The 25,749-nt window shown below is 32.6% G+C and overlaps 3 protein-coding genes and 2 pseudogenes across 6 annotated transcripts; 1 reads left to right on the top strand and 4 right to left on the bottom strand.

The window, feature by feature from the left end:
- The first annotated feature begins 341 nt into the window (after positions 1–341).
- On the top strand, positions 342–4,069 carry LOC115953493 (protein IQ-DOMAIN 14-like). 4 transcript variants are annotated; one of them, XM_031071174.1, is made up of 6 exons: positions 342–544; positions 969–1,116; positions 1,205–1,489; positions 2,237–2,461; positions 2,934–3,065; positions 3,229–4,069. In XM_031071174.1, exons 2-6 carry the CDS (start codon positions 1,039–1,041, stop codon positions 3,739–3,741), a joined length of 1,233 nt encoding a protein of 410 aa, XP_030927034.1. In that variant the 5' UTR covers positions 342–544; positions 969–1,038; the 3' UTR covers positions 3,742–4,069. The 4 variants fall into 4 exon arrangements, with proteins under 4 accessions (XP_030927034.1, XP_030927038.1, XP_030927036.1 ...); XM_031071178.1 differs by having other exon boundaries at positions 969–1,095; XM_031071176.1 differs by having other exon boundaries at positions 342–537.
- A 652-nt stretch (positions 4,070–4,721) lies between these two features.
- LOC115951311 lies at positions 4,722–6,813 on the bottom strand (annotated as a pseudogene).
- Positions 6,814–9,205: 2,392 nt separating this feature from the next.
- LOC115954064 (glucan endo-1,3-beta-glucosidase, basic isoform-like) lies at positions 9,206–10,838 on the bottom strand. Its single transcript, XM_031071919.1, has 2 exons — positions 10,748–10,838; positions 9,206–10,152 (listed from the first exon to the last, which is right to left on the bottom strand). The coding sequence occupies exons 1-2, from the start codon at positions 10,836–10,838 to the stop codon at positions 9,206–9,208; spliced, it is 1,038 nt and encodes a 345-aa protein (XP_030927779.1).
- Positions 10,839–14,387: 3,549 nt separating this feature from the next.
- LOC115951431 (glucan endo-1,3-beta-glucosidase, basic isoform-like) lies at positions 14,388–17,592 on the bottom strand. The gene is made up of 4 exons (XM_031068641.1): positions 17,587–17,592; positions 16,907–16,976; positions 15,082–15,646; positions 14,388–14,391 (listed from the first exon to the last, which is right to left on the bottom strand). Exons 1-4 carry the CDS (start codon positions 17,590–17,592, stop codon positions 14,388–14,390), a joined length of 645 nt encoding a protein of 214 aa, XP_030924501.1.
- Positions 17,593–22,266: 4,674 nt separating this feature from the next.
- LOC115951432 lies at positions 22,267–25,248 on the bottom strand (annotated as a pseudogene).
- Positions 25,249–25,749: the final 501 nt, after the last annotated feature.

A 25,749-nucleotide genomic window follows, 5' to 3' on the forward strand; every position in this document is an offset into this window, starting at 1 on the left:
TACCGTGACAAAGAGCAGAAAGATAATAACGATTTAGGGTCCAAATTTATCAGTTTTGAAATGTCTTGGCTTGGCCGGCCCAATCCTCATAAATATCCAGTGTATTTTACTTGTTTTTTATAATAAGGTGTTTTTTAAGATGGTTGGTGGGTGGGAAATACAGAGGTTAAAAAAGGTAAATTGACAAAAACTGACGTTTGAAGTGGTCAGGGGCAGTTGTGAAAGTGACAGTTGGTATAGCGCGAAAGGGAGGCAAAAGGGACCCTCATGAAATTGAAGACGCTAACTCTTAAGTGACAAGCCTCATCAGTCATCTCAAAGTACCTACATTGCATAAACAACCCATAATAAGAACACCTAAGACCTCATACTTCACTTTAAACTCCATAGAGTAATAATGGGTTTCCCTTTTCCTACAATGTTCTTGCTTCCATTCTCACTTCCTCAACCATAGTATTACTTGAGTCACTTTGGTCTTGAAAAGCAACACTGACCAAAAGCTTGAGAAAATCCCACTTGGGATTTGTCATCAACAAGGTATAAAGTGAGTCAATTCTTGATTTTGAAGCTTTAGCATTTTTTCTTTCTTTCTTATCATTTGTGATCTTTTTCTGGTTGAATCAATGATTCTCTTTACTTGATAAAGCAAAAGGGAAGGTACTAGTATACTTTTTTAGAATATGAGCAAGTGATTGTTTTAGATTTGCATTCATAATTATCAACTGAGAAAAAAAAAACATTTATGGTATCGAAATTGTTAAATGTTTGTACTTCCGAATTCAGTCAGGCCAAAATGGTTTTGATGAACTGAAATTCTATCATAAACAGGGTTAATTATTTGTTTCCCAGTGTGTTTTCTCTAGAAAATTGATTAAACATCTTTATCATCTAGAAGTTTTTTTTTCCTTGGTTTGTTAAACTTCTATTGAACTTAATGTGGTATGGTTGTTTTTGTTTTTCCTTCTCAGATATAGGGTCTACTTGAAGAATATAGACTGATGTTGATGAATTTGGTCAATATGATCATATAAATCTTCAATGGCTAAAAAGAACAGGTGCTGGTTTGGTTGGGTGAGGAGGCTCTTTACTTCTGAGGTGAAGATGAAACTAGAAAAAGTTGATTTACATCCTTCTCCTTTCATTGTCTGAAATGGTCATTTCTAGTACTCCTCTTTGCTAATCTTTCTATTCCTTACATTTTCAGAAATCAAAGAAGCGGAGATGGCTTTTAGAAAAGGTAAAATATAAGCAGTACCCTGCACTCACAGCACCACAGAGAACACTAATTGAAGCAACAGAAGAGCAGAGAAAGCATGCTTTGACTGTTGCCATAGCAACAGCAGCTGCAGCTGAGGCTGCAGTGGCTGCTGCCCATGCTGCAGCTGAGGTTGTCCGACTTACAAGCACATCTCAATCTTGCCAGCATTTCATACAGCAAGATAGAAACTTGGCTGCCATTAAAATTCAAAGTGCTTACCGTGCACATCTTGTGAGCTCCTTTAAACATTTGCTTTATCTTTCTCCACAAGTAATTTTTGTTTGTTTAGGCTTCTAGAATGGTTTCTGGTACTCAAGTGCAAAGGTTTTCAATCTCAGTAGAGCTTAAATGTCTATTAGTGTATTTCTTTTTCCTTCAAATCGGTCTTGTTTACTTTTTTACAAATCAGTTGATAACTGCCCTTTTCTTTAAATCACTTTAACTGATATTTTGAGCAAATAGCTTGGGAAAATCTAGTGTCAATTGGTAGTCACTCCGCTATAAAGACCTCCAAATATTTCAAGCTGTTCACATGCTCCTTAAAGATAATGAGAGGCTTTTACAATGCATGGGGATGTCAACAGCAATAACAATTTGAGGATTTAGAGAATCACAAACCGTAAGAAACAGTGTTTTTTTTCCGTCACATATTACAAAGGACACTCATTTTAGTTTTTCTTGTCATCCTAAATATTAGCCAAATTGATTTTAAAAAAAGAATTACGCATCCAAAATTCTTATATATTCCTGAAATTTCAAATTTTTTATCTAAATTCTGATAAGGCAGGCTAATTTCTCTATAGATGTTAATGTTCAAAACAGTATGGGCCCCTAGTATTAATGTCAATTAGTTGAATTTCTGATAGCTGAACTTGAAAGCAGGATTTCACATGTGTTGACTTTGTACATAAAAAAAATGGAAAAAGAAAAATGTTTGCCTCTTGTGCCTAATTTGAATTCCAAATGGGAGCGGAACAGGCAAGGAAAGCATTCAGAGCATTGAAAGGATTAGTAAGACTTCAAGCCATAGCACGTGGACGTGCTGTGAGACGCCAAGCAGTCACATCAAAGTGCTTGCCACCCAATGCAAAAAGACAGGCAGAGGTCCAGGAAAGGAGTATTCCTACTCCAGATGAAACCTGTAAAGATTGTGATAAGAAACAGTCTATCAGGGAAAAAAAGGAATTGGAAGAGGACTTAAAGGTAGTGAGATATTTCAATTTTGATGAATGCCTTTGAAGTGTTCTCAAAGAAACTTTTAAGAATGTTAAAAAAAAAAAAAAAAAAAACCCTTTTAAGAAGAATGAGCTCTGAAGAACCAAGAGTCTAGTGGCCCTTTTATGTTATTGTTTATGAAAGAACTCAGTGGATCACAAAGCAATATTTTTTCCGTGTTCGTAGTGCCTTTCAAGTTTCAACCTTTAGAGAGATTTTTTTTTTTTTTTTTTCCCCCCAAAAAAAAAAAAAAAAAAAAACTCCTAGAAGTAGGTGGTACCATCTGTATAGAGAAATGACTTTGACAAAGATCTCCAATCAGTTGCATGTTTAAGAATTAACGTGTATGAATGTCTTTACCTTGAAGTTTCTGTGAAAATGTCATTATTTAATGAGGCAGTAAATCAACTATGTGTAGATGTTTTCTTATTAGATTCACTCAAGATTTTGTTATCAACAGCTTGAAGGCAGCAGTGAAAGAAACTGGGATCACAGCATACTTTCAAAGGAAGACATGGAAGCCATATGGTTAAGAAAGCAAGAGGCCATTATCAAAAGAGAGCGCATGAAGAAATATTCATTTTCACACAGGGTAATTCAATCTGTTATGACTAGAAATAGAGAAAAGCATTTCATTCCTAAATGTTGCTTGCTTCCACATTTCTTTTATCCTGTTTCACTGAAAACTAGAAAAGAAAGAGGCATTAAATTTCTTCTGTTGATATCTGCGTTTTGCAACAAATTGTGTTTCTCAGGAGAGGAGAAATACTCATATGCTGGAAGAATCGGATGACAACAAGGAATTTGGAAGAAATAGCTGCCAGCTAGAACAATGGATGGAAAAAGAGGCTTGGAATAGGGAAGGACTAGATACTTTTAATCCTACAGTGCTCATTCTGGGTGAAAGGCATGGAAGAACACAACTTAAACCAAGAAATGAACAAAAGCTAGATTCTCTTGGACTGGATTCACAATGGTCATTCCCACGGAGATCTTTCTGTCATGCAAAACAGAATTCAGCTGGTAATAACAGTTTGATGCCAAATTCTCCTATTTTTCCTACTTACCTGAGTGCAACAGAATCTGTCAAGGCAAAAACAAGGTCTTTAAGCACACCAAAGCAACGGATGGGATACCTGGACAGTTGCTTTGATCACACTTTTAAAGATGGGCTATCCTTTTGGTCTTCTTTTGATAGTGAACCCATTAGTACCATCAGAAAGAGAGGTGTTCCTCAGCAGATATCTTTAAGCATGAATAGCAATTAGTGACCTTAATATGCATCAGCTTTTCTCCTCAATATAAAGCAATAAATTCAGTCAATGGGGTCTCCCGAAGATATTCAATTTAGTGGACATAGCACAATACGCCTAAGTTTGAATCAGTGATAGCAGGTCCTTATTTTTGGTGGAATTTTGCTGGTTCATTCACTGGTTCTAAAAAGACGCTAAAGAAACTTCAAGTTAAGATTATGTGAAGCTTGTGAAGAAATTTATTGTTGTAATTACGCTTTTGTCAACCCTTCAAATCTCTTATTGAAGAAAGAACTTTGACAGGCTTTCAGAATTTGTCGTTTCTGGTAGAAGCCATTTAATCTCTCTCTCTTTTTTGTTGTTGTTGTTGTTGTTGTTGCTATATTGTTTTCCCTTAATATTGCTATTTTCTTGGTGGAGTTCTTTTTAACTCTTAAGTTTTCTAAAGAGTTCCTTGGTATATATTTGCAATGAATGGTTGCTTGTTTGGAAGAACTTATTTTGGAAAGTCTTTACATCTCCACTTATTTATCATTAAAGAAATGTGTTCTTATGAAAAATCATGGGAATTCTCCCAGACACGATTTTCTACCATGGACAAGAAGCACCCTGATTTCTCTGTGGCCATTTTAAAGTTTACTGCAATGGATTTGAGTTGACAGACTAAGCAGCATGCCATAGAATTATTCAAACAGATTAAGAAACAAAGGCCTTGGTCTTAATATGTAAAACTATGTTGGTGTCAACTCTGATTCATGTATACTTTTGAATACAAAATGAATGTGGTATTGTACCAAATATGCAAACATCTAAAAGAGATTATCATATTGCGATTAGAACAATACTTTATTAAGACTATTTTAGCATCTTGGATAGATACATAAACTTGATGCCCTGCCATGTAAAGGGCCTTCAGGTAAGTCTTACTTATAGTGATAATAAACATAAAAATCTGTCCTTATTCCAAAGTGCACTAGCTAGATTTGCTATTCTTGTTAAAACTTAAATTGGTATTTAGGCATTTTGTTCGGATAAAAGAGCCCCCAATTTTTTTGGTAAGCAGGAGTCCGCTTATTCTCATTAAACATGGAAACGATGTAAGTTTCTAGAGGCCCGTCAGGCCTCTTTGGAGTCCCTTCCTTCACATGCCTAATCAAGTTTTTGTTGTAAAGGCCTGTATATTCAAAAGTTGTTGCCTGCCCTCCTTCAGAGGGCCAACCAGTCTCGGACACAACGATCTTCAAAGAGCTCCCATTGGCCTTCTCTAATGCTGAGTAAAAGGCATCCAAAATAGCATCAAAAATGTTTTGGTAACCAAGTTCACCATCATGCACTTCAGCTGATGGAGAAGTAAAAAAAGCATACTCAAGATGAATATATTGAGTATTGCCAATGTAACTAAGATATGGATACATGTTAACGAGTAATGGGTACTTATACTTCACTAAGAAGCTAATGATAGGATCAAGAAGTGATCAGTATTCAGATGTGAAGGAGCCTTTTGATGGAGGGTAGGACTCTGCAAAGGCAGCTTGATTAATGGGAGTGGAGACTTGAATCTTTTTTCCAAGGCTAGCTTATAAACTGCAGTTCGAATGTTTTGCATGGCAGGGAAAAGATATTGTGCAAATGGACCGTGAGGCTTTATTTCATTGCCAACTGCAATATATCTGAATGTGACATCTCCATAGTTTTGCACATTGTTTCAGAACCATGTGTTTGCGTAGTCCTGGCTTGAAGCAATTCTTTTAAGCTCTTTATTAAGGATATTAAGCATGAGCTCAATATTGGTGCCTCTAAGGGCTTGGAGAGCATCTAGGTTTGGGTCATAGAGTCTCATCCTTCCGATGTTATATTGTTTATACATATTTATAACTTCTCTTGGGGATGGTAAGTTGTTGCCACGCATTCCATAGCAAACACCTATCTTGGCAGCTGATTCTGATAGAACAACATGTCAAATTTTATCCATATTCCCATCACATGATCACAAAGTATTTAATAAATCTACAGTTATAGTTTGTCTGATTCATATGGTATTGAAATTTAAAGTTTATTTATACAAAGAAAATGTGATGTATATGGATGGAATGGTGATTGACAAATGATGAATTTGAGATTTGACACAAAAAGGTGGGTGTGTACTATTTAGAGAGCATCAGCTTAAAGTCCAATTATGGGTTTAGAGAAATACAAACTCTAATAGAAGTTATCTGTCATGAAGCTAGTTAGAATTTACTTCATTATATACACAAAGTTAAATTTACACATACTCTTAGTGTTTAATCCTATGTTTTGATAGATGGAGAGGGGAATGGAAGATGACTAGAATGTATTAAATAGTATATTCCAAACACTTTCTACTCTACTCTCATCTCCTCTCCCTCTGTCTTCCTCCATTCCAAACATAGTGTAAAACTATCATTCATACCTATAGCTTTCTATTAGATCAATTTTACCAAAGAGACATATGAAATTACCCATATATCTGTCATTATCATGCTAAACAAATATTAAGAAGGTTAAAAGATATTTTCTTTTTAAGTTTGTAAAATACTCAAAATTATAGTTTTATTATGCTTTTAAAACAAACAGAAAACATGATTATAGAATTGGATAATAAATAATTTTTATAACTAAGGTAATATTTGGCATACAATAGACAAGTATAGAGAGTACATGTAACTAGTCTTTTGGTTTTCTAAGGCGAGCTTATGTCCTACATGTTAATTGTTCCAACAATGCTACTTACATAACAAATTTGACAATTTCTTTAGCAACATTTGAGGTGGCTGGTTACGATTAGTATAATATCACTTTCATATAGAATTACCGGTGACATTAATTTTCTTGTACACCAATCACAACCTACCAACTTCAAAAATTGTGAAGTTTTTTTTATGTATCTACAGTTATTGTAATTGTTCAAGCATTCTTAGGTTACATGGAATACGTACGGAGTATTAGAACTCATAAAATGAGAGAGAGAGAGAGAGCTGTTATGTCTAGGCTAGCCATCAGCATCACAAACAGTAACATTAAGGAAATTGCTGAAGGGCTTTTCCCAGTTGAATAAGTCTTGGCCATTGAGAAAAACATAGAAGAGAAACGAAGACTAATAGCTTGGAATGAAAGAAACTATGTTGCCAAATACTCTTTTTATAGAGAGAGATGCTTGTGCTTGAGATTGAGATTTTTGAGTGACTGTAGGTAGTCAAGCACTCCATGGAAATGGATTGCTTAGTGGTTATGCCTCCACAATTTAACCCGTCTAGCACTCCATGAAAATTAAGTTAAACCAAGTGCATCACTTGGTCTAACTGGTTGTTCTTTTGAATGTTATAGGCTTCTCTACATTGCGTTGTGAGAATGTTATTTATTTATTTATTACAATGATCTATCTACGAGGTCATCATGTGCACATGTTTGTTGACTTGGGTAACAACATTTGGTCTTGTCATGCGATAATAGCAGCTCTGATATGTATACTTGTGCCATAGCGAAAACTATCATACCATTTTTTTCAAATAGTAGAAACTTTCACTTGTTGTGCAGTGACACTCAAGGATTTAAACAAATGATAAAATTTGGCTATAAATTTAGTTGTAGTGAAAAGCTATAATTTCACCCGATGTCTTTTTATTAAATGTGAATTTTTACAAATTTATCATTAAATCATATTTTCTTCTTCTATCTTCCATACTTGCAAAATTTCTAGAAGATCAAAGATCAATAGCTATATTATCAATCAAATGTTTAAATATCAAGTTTTTGTAGTCTAATATTACCGATTGACACAAAATTTGATGTATATGCATAAATAACATGCAATCTAACGACTGTATTTTTAAAATATGTAGACATGTTAATTTTTTTAGTAGAAGTTGTAACTATTGACCACAACTAAGTTTGTAGCAAAATTTTATCCTTAAACAAATAACAATAAAGGTGTTAGGAGTTGGGACAATATGAATAACAATAAAGCTTTTATATCATCCTATTCTGTTGCCTTTGCGAAGTTTTGAACAAAATATATAATTTAATTTTTGTAATTTATTATTTTTGGTATTTTTATGTATTTTTTAAATTTAGCTAGGTTTAGATTATTATTTTCTTGATTTTAGATGCATTTAATGTTTTTAAAGTCAAATTAGAGTCTTGTTATGAGAAGAGACCCTTATACTTATTTATATATTTATTTTAATTATTTATTCTTTATAATAATTATTATTTATTACTTAAATTTATTAATAAAATAAATAATAAAATAAAAGATTAGATTATAGAAATAATTATTTCTGAAAAAATTAGAAAGTTATTTAAAGGAATTTCTTTATACCTGCTCGTGCTTACCATTTTTTGATCTAAATCATATGTAATATAATATAAAAATTGGTTAGAATTGTGAGTTTAGTGAATTGTTTCATCAATAGGGTATTAATTATGATAAGTTTTAGAATATGTTTTCTTATTTGTCAAGTTTTAGAGAGCTGTTAAATAGGTCTTCAAGTCTTTTTTTATTTTTATTTAAAAATATTCAGATTTAGTTTAATAAAAATTAAGAATTTTGTTTCTCTATTTTCTAGTGGATGATCCATACCCTTTCTCCTTGTGAATTCAAAGATCCTTCTGAGATTCGAGGTTATTTTTCTTGAAGTAGACGTATTTTGTTTTTTGTAGCTTCCGCACTATGCACATCAAGTTTTTGAGAAAATTTATTGTTGTAATCATATATGCTTTTGTCAACCCTTCAAAATCTCTTATTGAAAAACAAATTGTGACAGGGTTTCAGAATTTGCCACATCTCGTTTCTAGTTAAAGCCATTTAATCTTTGAGGTACATAAGTTGATAAATACCTTTTTCCACCCTTGTTATTGCTATATTCTTGGTGGTGTTTTTTTTTTTAAATTCTAAGCTTAGCAAAGAGTTCCTTGGTATACACTTGGAATGAATGGTAGCTTGTTTGGAAGAACCTATTTTGAAATGTCTTTACATCTCCACTTATCCTTCATTTTAAAGAAATGTGTTCTTATGAACAAATCATGGGAAATTTCTCTCAAACATGATTTTCTACCATGGAATAGAAGCACCCTGATTCTCTATGGCCATTTAAAAGTTTTCAGTAATGGATTTGAGTTGATAGACCATGCATGACGCCATGGAATTTTTAAAACAAATTAAGAAACAAAGGCCTCGGTCCTAATATGTAAAACTATGATGGTGTCAGAACTCCCGATTCATTTATAATTTTGAATACAAAATGAATGTGGTATTGTACCAAATATGCAAACATGCAAAAGAGATGATCATATTGTGACAAGAACAACACTTTATTAAGACTATTTTCACATCTTGGATAGATACAAATACAATAAACTTGGTTCCCTGCCATGCAAAGGGACTACAAGTCTTATTTATAGTGATAATACACAAAAAAGCTTTCCTTATTTATAAGTGCACTAGCTAGACTTGCTCATTCTAATTAAACTCAATTTGGTATTTAGGCTGTTTGTCCGGATAAAAGAGCCCCCAATTGTTCTCAATACCAGGAGGAGTCTTCTGATTCTCATTAAACATGGCGAAAATGTAAGTTTCTATAGGCTCGTTAGGCCTCTTTGGAGTCCCTGTCTTCACATGCCTAATCAAATTTGAGTTGTAAGTCTTTGCATATTCAAAACTTGTTGCCTGTCCTTCAGTGGGCCAGCCAGTCTCAGACACAACGATCTTCAAAGACCCTCCATTGGCCTTCTCTAATGCTGAGTAAAAGGCATCCAAAATGGCATCAAAAATATTTTGGTATCCAAGTTCGTCATCTTGCACTACGACTGATGGAGAAGTAAAAAGAGCATACTCAAGACGAATGTTTTGAGTGTCGCCAATGTAACTGAAGTATGGATACATGTTAACGAGTAATGGGTACTTATGCTTCACTAAGAAGCCAATGATAGGATCAAGAAGTGATCGGTATTCAGACGTGAAGGAGCCTTTTGATGGAGGGTAGGACTGTGCAAGGGCAGGTTGATAAATGGGAGTGGAGACTTTAATATTCTTATATCCAAGGCCAGCATTATATATTGCAGTTCGAATGTTTTGCATAGCAGGGAAAAGAAATTGTGCATATGGACCGTCAGGCTTTATTTCATTGCCAACTGCAATGTATTTGAATGTGACATCTCCATAGTTTTGCACATTGTTTTGGATCCATGTGTTTGTGTAATCTTGACTTGAAGCAATGCTTTGAAGCTCTTCATCGGGGACACCAAGCATTAGCTCAATTTTGGTGCCTCTAAGGGCTTGGAGAGCATCTTGGTTTTGGTTATAGAGTCGCATCCTTCCGATGTTGTATTGTTTGTACATATCTATAACTTCTCCTGAGGATGGTAAGTTGTTGCCAACCGTTCCGTAGCAAACACCTATCTGGCCAGCTGATTTAGATAGAACAACATGTCAAATTATGTACTAACCATATATTCTTGCCAAATATTTAATAAATCTACATTCAAGAACTCCCTGGATATTCATATAGTTTTGAAATTTTAAGTTTATTTATATAAAGAAAATGCGATATATATGGATGGAAGGGTAATTGAAAAATGATTGATTTGAGGTTGTGCATGCATGATGTATCCAAGGAGAGTAAATAAAGGTCTTATTGGTGTAAGGCCTATGGCCATCCCAAAAAAAGTACTCGAACTCCTAAGATAACTTTTCTCTTGCTACCCCAAGCTCAAACCCAAGCCCTCCCCCTCCATTCAAATTGGCCTTAGGGCTTCGAGAGGTGTTGACTCGCCCAACAAGTGCGGTGGTAACTGGTAGTTTTACATATGATGTGCAAGAATATAAGCATGATGTTAAAGAGTTGAATGTGTAGAATCAAAATCCTTCTCAGGATATATGGAATATGTACTATTTATAAGAACTTATAAATTGATCATATAGAGGTTTTATTTGATTAGTTTTGATTTTGGAGCATAATGTATAACATAAGAGAGAGAGAGAAAGAGAGAGAGAGAGAGAGACCTGTTATGACTAGGCTAGCCATCAGCATCACAAGCAATAGCATCAAGGACATTGCTGATGGGCTTTTCCCAGTTGAATAAGACTTGGCCATCGAGAAAAAGCACATAGAAGAGAACTATGCCACGAAACACTCTTTTTATATATGGAGACAGATGCTTGTGCTTGAGATTGCGATTTTTTCTTTGAGTGACTATTGCTGGTCTTTTTATGGAGACAGATGCTTGTGCTTGAGATTGCGATTTTTTCTTTGAGTGACTATAGCTGGTCTTTTTATGGAGACAGATGCTTGTGCTTGAGATTGCGATTTTTGAGTGGCTATAGCTGGTCGAGCACTCCATGGAAATCGATTGCTTTAGTAGTTATGCCACCACAATTTAACCCGTCAAGCACTCCATAGAAATTAAGTTATAAAAAAATTATCTATGGCAACCAAGTGCGTCACTTAAAGCAAGTCTAACTGGTTGTTCTTTTTTTTGGACTTTGTCCCTCTGAAAAATGTTAGGCTTCTCAACATTACAATGTGAGAATGTATTTTATTTATTTACTAAAATTACCTATCTCATTCCTAAGCTGTTGCCTTCTAGTTTCTACGAGGTCATCATGGGCACATGTTGGCCTAGGTAACAACATTTGGTTCTGTCCTGCGATAGCAGAAACCCGGTCATTTGGAGAAGCTTAACTGCCAATCGGTTGTCAAAGCTTCGTAATCGACACTTTACTTCTGTCATCAAGTGCCGATCGACAATTGATACTCGGATCGATTCCATTTTCATGGGGTGTCTTTCTCTCACTTCCATGCATGTGGTTTGACTTTGAGTTGACAATCAAATGCTTAACAGTCAAGATTTCAAGAGTTCACATGCTTAGCTTGAGTAAGTTGTCAATGCCCAGACTCCGTGGGAGGGCCAGTTTGCTTTTGTGATGGACTCCCATTAAGCTAGCGATGTGGAATAAAACGTGCGTTCTTGAAAGTATTTCGCATATACATGGGGAGATTTTTACTTTAAAAAACACGGAGTTACTACTAATCATCAAGATTTAGTATAGGTGTTAGTTAGCCCGCAACATCTATCTAATCACTGTCTTTCTTTGGTTGTCTTTTACATTATTTTGAAAATAGAGCTTGTTAGCTTCTAAAACAGGGGTGACTGTCCTACTATTGTCATACACGTATCAAGAATGATATACGTTAGTTGATGCAATTGGTTTTATTGGAAAAACATATTTCAAACCTTTATTTTATATTTTTATTATTTGGGTATTTTTTTTAGGATTTCTAGTGGATAAAGGTGTAATACAAGAAAAGTTTTCTGTAATGGACTTAAGAATTGATAGACTCCGCAGGATGCCACAGAATTTTTCAAACAGATTATGAAGCAAATGCCTTGGTCTTAATATGTAAAACTATGATGGTGTCAGAACTCTAATTCATGTATATATTTTTGAATAAAATATTTGTATTATACCAAACTAGTAAGTTTCCGGTGCGATGCACAGATAATGTTATAATGTTTTATGTAAATTTGTTTTTGGAAAATATTATACATATATTATAGCATATTTATTATAAAACTTTTGTAGTAATGAGTTCATCATAAAAAGTAACAATTATAAATTGCACACATATATCTATTATAATTATTTTGTTCAAGTAATGAGCAATAATGAAAACAACTTGGAGTAATTTTGTATAATAAAAGTTGATAAAAGCATATTAATTCATTTTATATTGTTGATTTTTATTATGTGATGTAATATAAAGCTTCATTACGAATTTTTTCTTCTTCAATGCTTTGTTATTGCGGTATGGTGATGCTTGTTGTTATCATCAGTTTCTCCATCTTCATCATTTGAAATTTAGTCCGTCCATATTTGTTCAATTTTTGAGCTTTCATCATTTTTTCCTTTTGTTGCATCATTTGTATTAATTACTAATGAATTGGCACCGAGAGATTCTTGATTAGATCTTACAAAGTTTGGACTTTGTTGCTAAGATTTTTCGTAGGTATTTGCATTTATATTAAATTTCAATGATGTGAAAGTTTTTTATAAATTTTTTATTTTTGTTAATTTTGGAATAGTGCAGCAAAAAGAATCAATATAGCATGTTGAATTGTGTTTTTTTTTTTTTTTTTTTTTTTTCTTCCATATCTTTTTATCATTTGAAGGCGCATCAAAAATCTTAGCAACTATATAATTTTCAAAACCATCTTTTAGATTGAATTCATTCAAATGAAGTAGAGAAATCCATTTTTTTCCTAATTTTTTTTTTCAAATCACGTGGGATTCCTTCTCCAATATCAGTATTTTTACAATAATTTAAATAAGTTGTACCTTAGTTTATTTTTCAGCAAGATCTCGATCTTGTAGATTTATTTAAGATTTTCTCGGCATCTCGATCAAATATCACAAACTTTGTTTTGTTAGTTGCATTAAAAACTTCAATTTGAATCTTGTATCTGAAGTAGTTTGCAATTGTATATATATAGTGTGTGTTTGGGTTCGCTTATAAGCTGCGTTGCGTTTTGTTCCTGCGTTTTTGTTCTTCTTCTTTCTTTTTCCTTTTTTTTTTCTTTTTTTTTTCTTTTTTTGTTTTCACGCGTTTTGGAGTATTGTGGTTACTGTTCATTGAACAGTAACCGCAAATGTTGACTTTCCGCAGTGAACAGTGCACGTATGCATTGTTCATGGACCCACAAATTACACTTTTCAGCAACTTTTTCATTAAAAATAGGTCCCACGGTACTATTCACATATTTAAAAATTATTTTGCTACAGTATTTTCAGTTTTTAGTTTTCAATTTCAGCAAAATAAGTTCTATCCAAACAGACCCATAGTAGTTATAGTGAGATAAATATATTATAAATATTTGGAGAGTATGTAGTTAATGTGAGTTCCTCTAACTTTGGGATAGAAAGATTTATTTTTGTTTTACATTTTGCATACCAAAATGATGCTGCTTGTAATTTGACATTCCTTTCACAAAGTACGCACAAAATGTAATACCAACCCATTGTTGTATCAATGTTACTTATTATTGCAATACCCTAGCAATTCACATCTTGCAATGAACTTTGAAATTAATATGTATTATTTTTTTAATGTAAATAATATGATGTATTATTATTATTTTACATAAATGATGAGTATAATTTGAAATTATTAACGAACCTGTTTCATAGGATCTCATTCAATGCATTTTATCTTTACTATTGTCTTCATATTATTTAAAGATAAATCCTCCTATGAAAATTGTTTTGCATGTATTTTTGGTATATCTTGTATAGGATCATGTTTTTGACCATTCCTATCATTGAATTTTTTTTAAAGAAAATATTAAGTTAATGGCATTTTGTGAGATAGTATAAGCTATTTATTAGACTTTTTTGTTATTATAAATTTTGGAAATATGCTTTCAATTATTTCAACAACCTGAGGGATCTCAAGATTTATATATATTTTTGTTGCACTGGTCGATGACAAAGAATTTGTCTGCATAAATTGCATAGAATATTATTAATAGACAAAAGCATATTGAATTGAAATTGGAGAAAAATGAAGAGATATACCATATTATAAATTTAATATTTAAAATAATATGTAGGAAAAAAGTAGACTTTATGTCTAAAATTGAACACTTCACCTATCGAAATGAAAGAATAATCTGTATAAAAACATAAAGAAAACATGATTAATTTTTTTTTTTTACTACATATACTTTTATTTATTAAGATTTAATTGCCTTTAACTGGATCTTTATATCACATTTTTGTTATTACGCTCCTGTTGAGCCTTCTCATTCGTCACATCATTGGTCACATCATTATTCTTTTTATTATTTATTTTTTACTTTTAATTTTTTGAAAATATTAAATATATAAATATATTTACTTTACAATTCATCTTAGGCAGTTTTAAATTTACATATTCATTTACTTTAATTTTGATGTTATAACTAAATAATAAATCAATGAAACGTTAAAATTAAAATATTGTCTATACATATTCATTTTGGGCGGTTAATTTTAATAGTTGATAGACACATTCAAATACATAGCCAACATTGTATTTTGATATAAATTTAAAATCTCACTTCCAAAATAACTAAGTATTATGTCAAAAAAAAAAATCAAACAAAAGCTAAAACAGGGAGAGAGAAGAGTTGTGACCGAAAACTTTAAAAATCAAACACACTACCAAATCATATCAACCCAAAATAGTATTATATACAAAAATACAATGATTTATCAAAAAAGAATAAATGATATATATATATATATATAAAGAGAGAGAGAGAGAGAGAGAGAGAGAGAGAGAGAGAGAGAGAGAGAGCCGAATGTCTTTAGTATCACCGATGTAACTTAAGTATGGATACATGTTAACTAGTAATGGGTACTTATACTTCACTAAGAAGCCAATGATAGGATCAAGAAAAAATTGGTATTCAGATGTGAAGGAACCTTTTGATGGAGGGTAGGACTCTGCAAAGGCCGCTTGATTAATGGGAGTAGAGACTTGAATATTTTTTCCAAGGCTAGCATTATAAATTGCAGTTTGAATGTTTTTCATAGCAGGGAAAAGAAATTGTACATATGGATCATCAAGCTTTATTTTATTGCCAACTGCAATATATTTGAATGTGACATCTCCATAGTTTTGTACATTGTTTGGGATCCATGTGTTTGTGTAGTCTTGGCTTGAAGCAATTTGTTTAAGCTCTTTATCAGGGATACCAAGCATGAGCTCAATATTGGTGCCTCTAAGGGCTTGGAGAGCATCTTTGTTTGGGTCATAGAGTCTCATCCTTCTGATGTTATATTGTTTATACATATTTATAACTTCTCCTGGGGATGGTAAGTTGTTGCCAAGCGTTCCATAGCAAACACCTATCTTTGTAGCTGATTTTGATAGAACAACATGTCAATTTCTATCCATATTCCCATCATATGCTCACAAAGTATTTAATAAATCTACGGTTAAGAATTGCTAGATTCATATAATGTTGAAATTTAAGTTTATTTATATAAAGAAGAGTTATATATATGGATGGAATGGTTATTGACAAATGATGGATTTGAGATTGGGCACAAAAGTTGGGTGTGTACTGTGTAGAGAGCATTAGGTTAAAGTTAAACTATGGGTTTAGAGAAGCTAGTTTGGTTTTACTTCTTCATACACGTAGGGTTAGCATTTGATCTTATGTTTGGATTGAGGGAGAAGATGAAAGTAGAGGAGAGGAGAATGGATGATGATTAGAATGAAATAAATTTTAGGATATTCCAACCACTTTTTAAGAGATTAATATTATCAAAATTATAATTGCAGAGAGATATAAGGTCCATTTGGATACAACTTATTTTGCTGAAAACTGAAAACTAAAAACACTGTAGCAAAATAATTTTTAAATGTATGAATAGTGCCGTGGAACTCATTTTTAATGAAAAAGTTGCTGAAAAGTAAGGTTTGTGAGTCCCATAAACAGTGCATGGGACCCACTGGTGTGCATTGTCTACCACTTATTTTGCTAGTGTGAACAGTTCATTGACAGAAAAATCAAAAATCACGGCTCAAAAAAAAAAAAAAAAAAAACGCAGATGCAAAACGCGTTGCTTTTCATCCGTATCCAAACCCAGCTATAATTTAATATTACACATATCGATTATTATCATGCTAAACAAATGCAAGATGATTTAAAATTATTTTTCTAAGTTAAATAATTTTTAAAAGATTAAAAATTATAGTTTTATCATGCTTGTAAAACAAATTAAAAATATGATAATAGAATTGGATGATAAATAATTTCTTTTTAAGGTAACATTTGGCATACAATAGACAAAGTATAGATAGTACATATAATGAATCTTTTGGTTTTATATGATGATCTCATATCACACATGTTAATTGTTCCAAGTTCCAACAATGCTATATGTACACAACAAATTTTACATTTTTTTTTTCACAATATTGGGATGGCAAGTCATGATTAGTATGACATTACTTTCATAAGGGTCATTAATTGGCATTACTTTTATTGTATATCAATCATAATATATCACCTCAATAGTGGTTGATTGTAATAGTGGATAAAAAAAGGTGGGTTCATCACCACTTACACTAGACCACACATCAAGCTGTGGCGGAGAGAGAGAGAGAGAGACCTGTTATGTCTATGCTAGCCATCAGCATCACAAGCAGTAGCTTGGAATGAAAAGCATTCAATGAACCCACCTAAACATTAATGATATTCAATACATTAATGAACATAGAAATTAATGAAACATGCCTAAACATAGAAATTGTGCTTGAGACCAATTTTTGAGTTACTATAGCTAGTCAAGCACTCCATGGAAATCGATTGCTTAGTAGTCATGCCATCACAAGCACTCCATGGAAATTAAGTTATACAAAATTATCTATGGCAACCAAGTGCGTCACTTAGAGCTCGTCTAACTAGTTGTTATTTTGTTCGACTTTGTCATTCCTCTGGAAAATTTAGGCTTCTCTACATTGCATTGTGAGAATGTTTATTTATATAAATGATCTCTCATTATAGCATGTTGCCTTTCTACGAGGTCCTCATTGAGTAACAGAAGCTCTGATATTGTTGTGTGATAGTGAGAACTCTAATATGAAATATCATTTGTGCAAATAGTAGAAGCTCTAGTATCTCTTGTGTAATAACACTCATAGATTGAAGCAAATAACAGAAAAGACAAATAAAGCACCAAGCACACAAAAACGCAAGAAATTATGTGGTTTAACAAGTAGCCTATCTCCACGGAAAGAGAAATCAAATACACTATATTCAATAATAATTACAACGCACGATCTCTCTTACTCTCATCTGGGTATTCTTTTAACTCTATAGAATGATCGATTATCAAAAAAATCCATAGAATGATCAAATTGCTCTTCTTCTAAAATTAATTTTCTCCTAGGAGAATTCTTCTTTTAATAATCTTCTCTTCTTCTCAAGAAATCTAAATCCCCAAGATTTACCTTAAACTTTAACAAAAGACACAAGACAAGAAAAAATTCAAGCAGATTACAATAGTAGCACAATAACTACCTCAAGAAACCCAAATCCCACAGTTTGCCTTAAATTTTACTAATGACACAAGACAAGAAAACAATGATGCGGCACTCTCACATACACTAAAACTGAATAGGTGGCATACTATATATACATGATTATAGTGGCTGGAGTGCATGATACATTGTTTGCCACCTACTTTAAGAATTGGCTAATAGTAGTGTTGTTATGGGCAAGGTGCTTATAATGTAGTGACATTAAAGCCATTATAACAAATTCCTATTTGGACTTGGTTCCTGTTTGACTTTTCATGGCATGAAAAAGAAGTTAACTTGATTACTTTTTTGAAGTTTTCTTTGTATAGAAGGAAAGTTTACTCCTTGTCAAAAATTAATGTGTTCCTTCTTCAAAAAAGTAATTAACAGTTGTTTGTTAAGAGCCTTGTAATTTAATTGATTAACATCTTCTGATATTTTTAATGTAGACATCCAGGGTTCAAATCCTTCTATGCCCATTATAACCATCAAATTATATTATATAGTGCACAACAATTACTGTAATTAGTATTACAGTTTCAGTTATCACACAATGGGTCTTTCAAAAAAAAAAAAAAAAGTTATCACACAATGGGCTCCTTTTATTATGTTTATCTTTTATTATTTGCACCTCTTCCAAGCTATATAAAAAAAAAAAAAAAAAAAATCAAAGTAAACACATAAATCATGTAGTTTTCCTTATAAAATTTTTTATGAAGATTAACTAAACGAATTACAAGGATCATGGATATATATACTGAAAAATTCAATATTAACCCCAGTAATCTAATTATCGCATTTTTTGCCACTTGTATCCTAATTAATCATTAACAATTTAACAATGACAATGATAAAACACCAACATGAATATCACCACAATCCAAAAGCAATAAAATAAAGCAAAAATATGACACAAGAACATGATGAGTGGAACACTTTTGTAGAACTTTTAAAAGAAAATCCACTTCGGATAACCAATCCCACATGAAGTTTCACTATAAGATAAAGATTCTTAAAAGAAACCTATACTTACAAAACTTAGCAAACTTAGAATTGATGTGTAACCTGGCAAATGACCCATTTGTCTCCCACTGCAGATTAGAATCTCCACCATGAGTGATAGTGAACTCACTGACAACGGTTAAGAATTTCTGTTCTTTGGATGGAAATCAGTTTAGGTTCACAATGTGAAAAGAATGGGAGAAGTATTTTCTCCATTTAGGCTCAGAGCAAGAAGGCTTCTTAGAATGCTCTTTGTACAGCATCCTCTCTTTTGAAAGCCATTCATCAAAGGGTACATATTTATAGATAGGTAAAAGTTTAGGTTAAATCAATTTGCAAAATTGGTAATCTCACTTGAGCAAAGGTCGAGCTAAGCCTCTACCTAGTTTTTTTTAAAGTGAGTCCCGAGCTAGCTCGAGGGAACCATCTAAAACTTGAGATCTTTAGCAATTCCTAATTTTAAAATTGACCTAACTTATTTTGCAATGATTACAACCCTTATTAGCACCTATTTTGGCACATGGAATTTTGCAGCACTAAGTAAGTCCTAGCAACTCCTTTGACAATTCTCTAATAAAACATTCATATAACTCAATAAAACAAAATGCGACCCTAAAACCAAAAAAACTAGGACTATTAATTTTGCAAGATTGACCACCAATCTTGATGCCAAAGATTAGTTTGAAGTCATTAGGTACAAAGTTACCTTGCCTACATTTAAAAAGTGAAAGGTATAATTGGTTTCCCAGAATAATTCTCCTAGAGCACTAAATTTAATCAAATCCTTACTCATGATGATGATCTTCTTTCATTGTGATAGCATCAAGGAAATATCCAAAACCTGCTGCACAAATCTTGGCTTCAACTTCTAAACAAGCTCTAGACCACCATGAAGAGGAATGGCACAAGGACCCTTGATTCTTGCAAGTCTGGGCTTACTACGACAAAGACAGTGAATTATGTATGAGATTCCAATATAGTGCACCCTCTATCACATGCACATCATGATCATGCAAACTGATGCAAGCATGTCATTCCATCAATGACATCACACCAATACATGACTCATGGAGTCAATTTGAAATAATTTCAAATCATGCCAAGACTTGTACACATATCTCATGCAACCAGGCATATGTTATGCCTCAATCTCAATTGTAAAGTATTGCACTTAATGACATCAACTACATTGCAAGATTTATCATTTGAAAAAGGTTACGTGTCTTCATTAAGTCACATTATCAAAAATTTCATAAGATAAGAAGATGGCTCAAGTTAAGGTTTCTTTCAAACTTCATGGAATACCTTGTTTCATCAAAGTCACGTGTAAGTGTAATGAGCGTTCTTTGTCACCTAAAAGTCCAATATTGCCAAGAATGATCATTGAATTTAAAATAATATTTTATTTCATGAAAAGAAACAAACTTTTAAGAAGAATTCATGTATAAATTCTCAAAGAATAATGATTTTCTATCGTTGTGGCATTTTATCAAGCATGTGAAATGCAACCAAGACTAACAAGATTTTCAGATGCGTTCAACCAAGTAGTGCAACCTAAATGCTCCGTGCAAATTTATTGAAATATAACCAAGACCCATCAAGAACAAGTCACATGCATCAAGAAATCATTGCAAACCTATGAAAACACAAGAAAAACAAGCAGGAACTTCAAGCAACATCATTGCGGAAACCCCATAGGGTAAAAATCTAGAAATTTTCTCAAGAAACAAAGGCAAAAGATTAGAAAATTGACTAAAAGATTTATGACTTTGGGTTCTTGCAATAACCTATGCTCCTCATTTGTTGGTGGAATCACATACTTGTTCACATTCTTTCTTGATGGATGGAGTGTGGGGTTGAGTTTATGAAGAGGAAGAAATTGTGTTTGAAAGCTTGGATGGAGAGGAGAGGAGAGTTGAGTGGTTTTTTAAATAGTGGGAGATGAAATAATAAGACATCTAAACAATCGACATACTTCTTTTTTCTTCTTTTGTTCAATTTAAAGAAATATTTATTTATAAAGATAAAATTGACAATTCAATTTTTGTTGATTAAAATGTAAATTGTATCCCAAAGTTTGAATGAAATTCATTTTATTTTCTAATTTTACTTTCGTTAAATTAAGTCATTTAAATTTTGAATTTATTAAATTCGGGCTTCTAATCAAATTTTTGTTAAAAATATTGTGATTAAGTATGCAATTAATTAATGAAAAAAATTTTAAAAAAAAAATCTCACATAAAAAATCTATAAAATACTTTTATTAATTTTATAGATTTTTTTTCATGTGAGAGAAATAAATTTTCAATGGAAATTAAAAAAAAAAAAAATTGGATAAAACGCTTGAGTTGGGTAAATTTAAAATTTAAAAGACTCAGTTGAACAAAAATAAAATTAGAGGACTTAAATGAATTTTATTCGTACTCAAAGGGTTTATATATATTTATATATATATGGAGAAAATTAACACTGTCGGCACAAGTAGCCAAAACTACTAAAATAATTCTCCTAAAGCTAAGACTGCATTGGTTCCCTAGTAAAGCTTTAGATTCTTACTAAAGTTACACTTATATATATATATATATATATATATATATATATATATATATATATAAGTGGAACCCTCTCCTCTCCTCCAAATTCCCTTATTTGAAGGATTTGGAATTGAAAGATATCTCACCCTCTTTAAATCCCTTCAAAACCTCTTCTCCTTCTCTTAAAAAATCACTTCCAAAAACATAAAATCGAAACTTTCAATTCAATTTAATCTAGTCATATTTTTCAAAAGACTAGTCAATTTGAAATTAGGATTCCTTGTAATCACTTATAAACCCATAATTCATCTAATAAACATCTAATGTGGGATTTGACACATATGCACAATACAAACTCAAATAAACAAATCCAATCAAATTCTTTTTTTTTTTTTTTTAAACGTTCTTATGACAAATCATGTGAAAACATTTTCTACCATGGAAGAGAAGCACCCTGATTTCTTTGTGGCTGTTTTCAAGTTTTCCATTATGGATTTGAGTTGATAGACTATGCAGGATGCCATAGAATTTTCCAAACAGATTAAGAAACAAAGGCCTTGGTCTTTATATGTAAAACTATGAATCTTACAGAATCCTCTTTTTTCTTTTTCTTCATTTTTTTTTTTTTTTTTTTTTTTTTTTTTTTTTTTTTTTTTTTTTTTTTTACGTTAAGGCGATAGAACTTTAATTCACGTATAATTTTGAATATATAAAATAAATGCGGTATTGTATCAAATTAATATGCAAACATACAAAAGAGATTATCATATTCTGATAAGAACAAAATTTTATTAAGACTATTTTCACATCTTGGATATGTACATAAACTTGATTCCCTACCACGAAGAGGGACTACAAGTAAGTCTTATTTATAGCTATAATACACATAAAAGCTGTCCTTATTCCAAAGTGAACTAGCTAGTGCTATTCTTAACTAAACTTAATTTGGAATTAGGCTGTTTGTTTGGATAAAAGAGCCCAAGTTTTTCTCATAATCAGGAGTCTTTAGATTCTCATTAAACATGGAAAACATGTAAGTTTCTATAGGCCCATTGGGTCTCTTTGGAGTCCCTCCCTTGACATGCCTAATCAAATTTGAATTGTAAGTACTTGCATATTCAAAACTTGTCGCCGATCCCCTTTCAGAGGGCCAACCAATCTCGGACACAATGATTTTCAAAAACCCCCCATTTGGCCTTCTCTAATGCTGAGTAAAAGGCATAAAAAAATGTTTCAATATCCATGTTCGCCACCTTGCACTTCAATTGAGGGAGTAGTAAAAAGAGCATACTCAAGACGAATGTTTTGAATATTGCCAATGTAGCTAAAGTATGGATACACGTTAACGAGTAATGGGTACTTATGCTTCACTAAGAAGCCTATGATGGGATCAAGAAGTGATCGGTATTTAGACATGAAGAAGCCTACTGATGGAGGGTAGGACTCTGCAAGGGCAGCTTGATAAATGAGAGTTGAGACTTTAATATTCTTATATCCAAGGTCAGCACTATAAATTGCAGTTTAAATGTTTTCCATGCCTGAGAAAAGAAATTGTGCATATGGACCGTTGGGCTCTATTTCGTTGCCAACTACAATGTATCTAAAATTGACATCTCCATAGTTTTGCACATTGTTTTGGATCCATGTGTTTGCATAGTCTTGGCTTGAAGCAGTGCTTTGAAGCTCTTCATTAGGGACACCAAGCATGAGCTCAATATTGGTGCCTCTAAGGGCTTGGAAAGCACCATAGTTTTGGTCATAGAGTCGATCCTTTCGATGTTATATTGTTTGTACATATTTATAACTTCTCTTAGGGACCGTAAGTTGTTGCCAAGCATTACATAGCAAACACCTATCTTGGCAGCTGATTAAAATAGAACATGTCAAATTTTGTGTCTTGATCATATTTCCATCATATGCTCACAAAGTACATAATAAATCTACAGTCAATAACTACCTGATTCATATAGTGTTGAAATTTAAGTTTATTTATTATAACATATCAAATTATTAATTCAAAATCAAATTTTTTGTTGGATTGTGGACAACGATAGCAAGCCTCAATAATATAGCAAAGATGTTTGCAAAAATTGCAAAACAGTTTGTTGGATTGTTGGTGACGATTATTGTAACAAGAAGAAGATATGTCCTTGTTCTTCATTTAGAAGCAATATATGCAAAAATAGACTTCAAAAATGAAATCTATGCGAAAAACTGGATAAGGAGCACCTTGACTACAAAAAGTCAACTCTGACATTAAAGTCAACGGGCAACCATGTAAAAAGTTAACGGTCAAAGTCAACTAGAGCCTGTCAACAGAAGTCAATGGAGGTGACATTAGCAAGATGACATAAGCGGCTGACATAAGCAGGCGACTGGATGTTAACATGAGCTAGGGCTGACATGGCATTGATAACATCACGGGTGATGTCAGCTTGGAGTAGAAGAAGGCGAGTGAGGTGCATGCTTTCATGCAGATTGCTTGGGCGATGTGTGAGAGAGCGTGAAGGCTCCGAGGGCTGCAAGACTTCCACAATTAAGTAGATCGGGACAAGATGTTCACAGTGGTACCTGCAAAAGCATAATCAAGCAAGATTCACAGTAGCGACAATAATGGCAATGGTCCTTGTGGTGTGAGACTCCTCAACGATGCCAATTATAGGTCCAGAACTAGAGACAATGACTGAGAGACGTCGAAGATTCAACAACGAATGGCTGCGGTAGCGACTGTGATGGCGGAAGCAATTGTAAGTTTGGAGTAATACCAAAGAGAGACAAGACTGATAAGAAAAGGTCAGAGTAATGACTCTAATACCATATTAGAAATACTAAATGAATTGTATTATATTTCATAAGTAATAAAATATACATGGGTTCCTTTATATAGAAGGTAAAATGTGCAATACAAGTATGTGTGCTATATAAGTAAAATAAGGTCGGCCTATGACCCATAGACTTTTACAAGTTTTTTTTTTTTTTTTTTTTTTTTTTTTTTTGAAGCCTTTTACAAGTTAACAGTCATATATACACTTCTGGTTAAATTTACATGTATAGTTAGACTTTAACCCTATGTTTGGATTGTGGGAGATGAGGGGAGAATAGAAGAGAGGAAAATGGAAGATGACTAGAATACAATAAATTTTAGTATATTCAACACTTTCCTCTCTCCCTCCATCTTTCTCTGTTTCAAACATAGTGTAAAAGTATCAGACTACCTTATAGCTTTTTATGAGACACTTTTACCAAATTTATAATGTAGACTCAATTATGCCAAATTTATAATTGGAGAGACATTTAATATATATTACCCTTGTATCTGTCATTATCATGCTAAACAAATATCAAGATGATTAAAAATTATTTTCTCTATAAGTTTATAAAATATTCAAAATCATGGTTTTATTATGCTTTATAAACAAACTAAAAACATAACTAGAATTGGATATTAAATTTTTTTTTACTAAGGTAACATTTGGCATACAATACATAAGAATAGAGAGTCCATGTTACCAATTTTTGGTTTTCTAAGATTATCTCTCATATCATACATGTTAAATGTTCCAATAATGCTGCATACACAAATAATTTCACAATTTTTTTTTACAACTTTTGAGGTGATAGATTATGAATAGTATAATTTCATATAGAAACATAATTGGCATTACTTTATTGTATATTAATCATTACCTGTCACTTAAGATATTGTGAAATTTTTGTGATCTCCACTTATCAAAATTGTTCAAGCAATGCATAGAATATGTATGGTTTATGAAAATTTATAAAGTGATCTTATAGAGGTTTTACTTTATAAAAAGGTCTAGAGACAACTGTTGCCACGACTCTTGAGTGGTTGACTGTAGTAGTGGAGAAAAGTTGGTGGATTTATTACCACTCATAGTCGACCACACATCAAGTTGTGGCAAATGGCGTGCTTCTAGAAGAATTATTTACTTTGACTAGTTTTGATTTGGGAGCCTAATGTATAGCGTGCAAAAGAAGTGAGAAAGAGGGACCTATTATGTCTAGGCTAGCCATCCGCATCACAAACATTAGCATTAAGGACATCACTAAAGGGCTATTCCCAGTTGAATAAGATTTATCCACTGACAAAAACATAGAAGAGAAACGTAGACTAAGAGCTTGGATTGAAAGCAATTATGCTTCCAACACTATTTTTATAGAGAGAGATGCTTGTGCTTGGGATTGAGATTTTTGAGTGACTATAGCTAGTCAAGCACTCCATGGAAATGGATTGTTTAATAGTTATATGCCACCACAATTTAACCCGTCAAGCACTCCATGGAAATTAAGTAACACAAAATTATCTATGGCAACCAGGTGCATCACTTAAAGCTCATCTAACTGGTTGTTATTTTGGACTTTGTCTTTCCTCTAGA

The sequence above is a fragment of the Quercus lobata genome, chromosome 7 (genome assembly GCF_001633185.2).
Source record: "Quercus lobata isolate SW786 chromosome 7, ValleyOak3.0 Primary Assembly, whole genome shotgun sequence".
Taxonomy (NCBI): domain Eukaryota; kingdom Viridiplantae; phylum Streptophyta; class Magnoliopsida; order Fagales; family Fagaceae; genus Quercus; species Quercus lobata.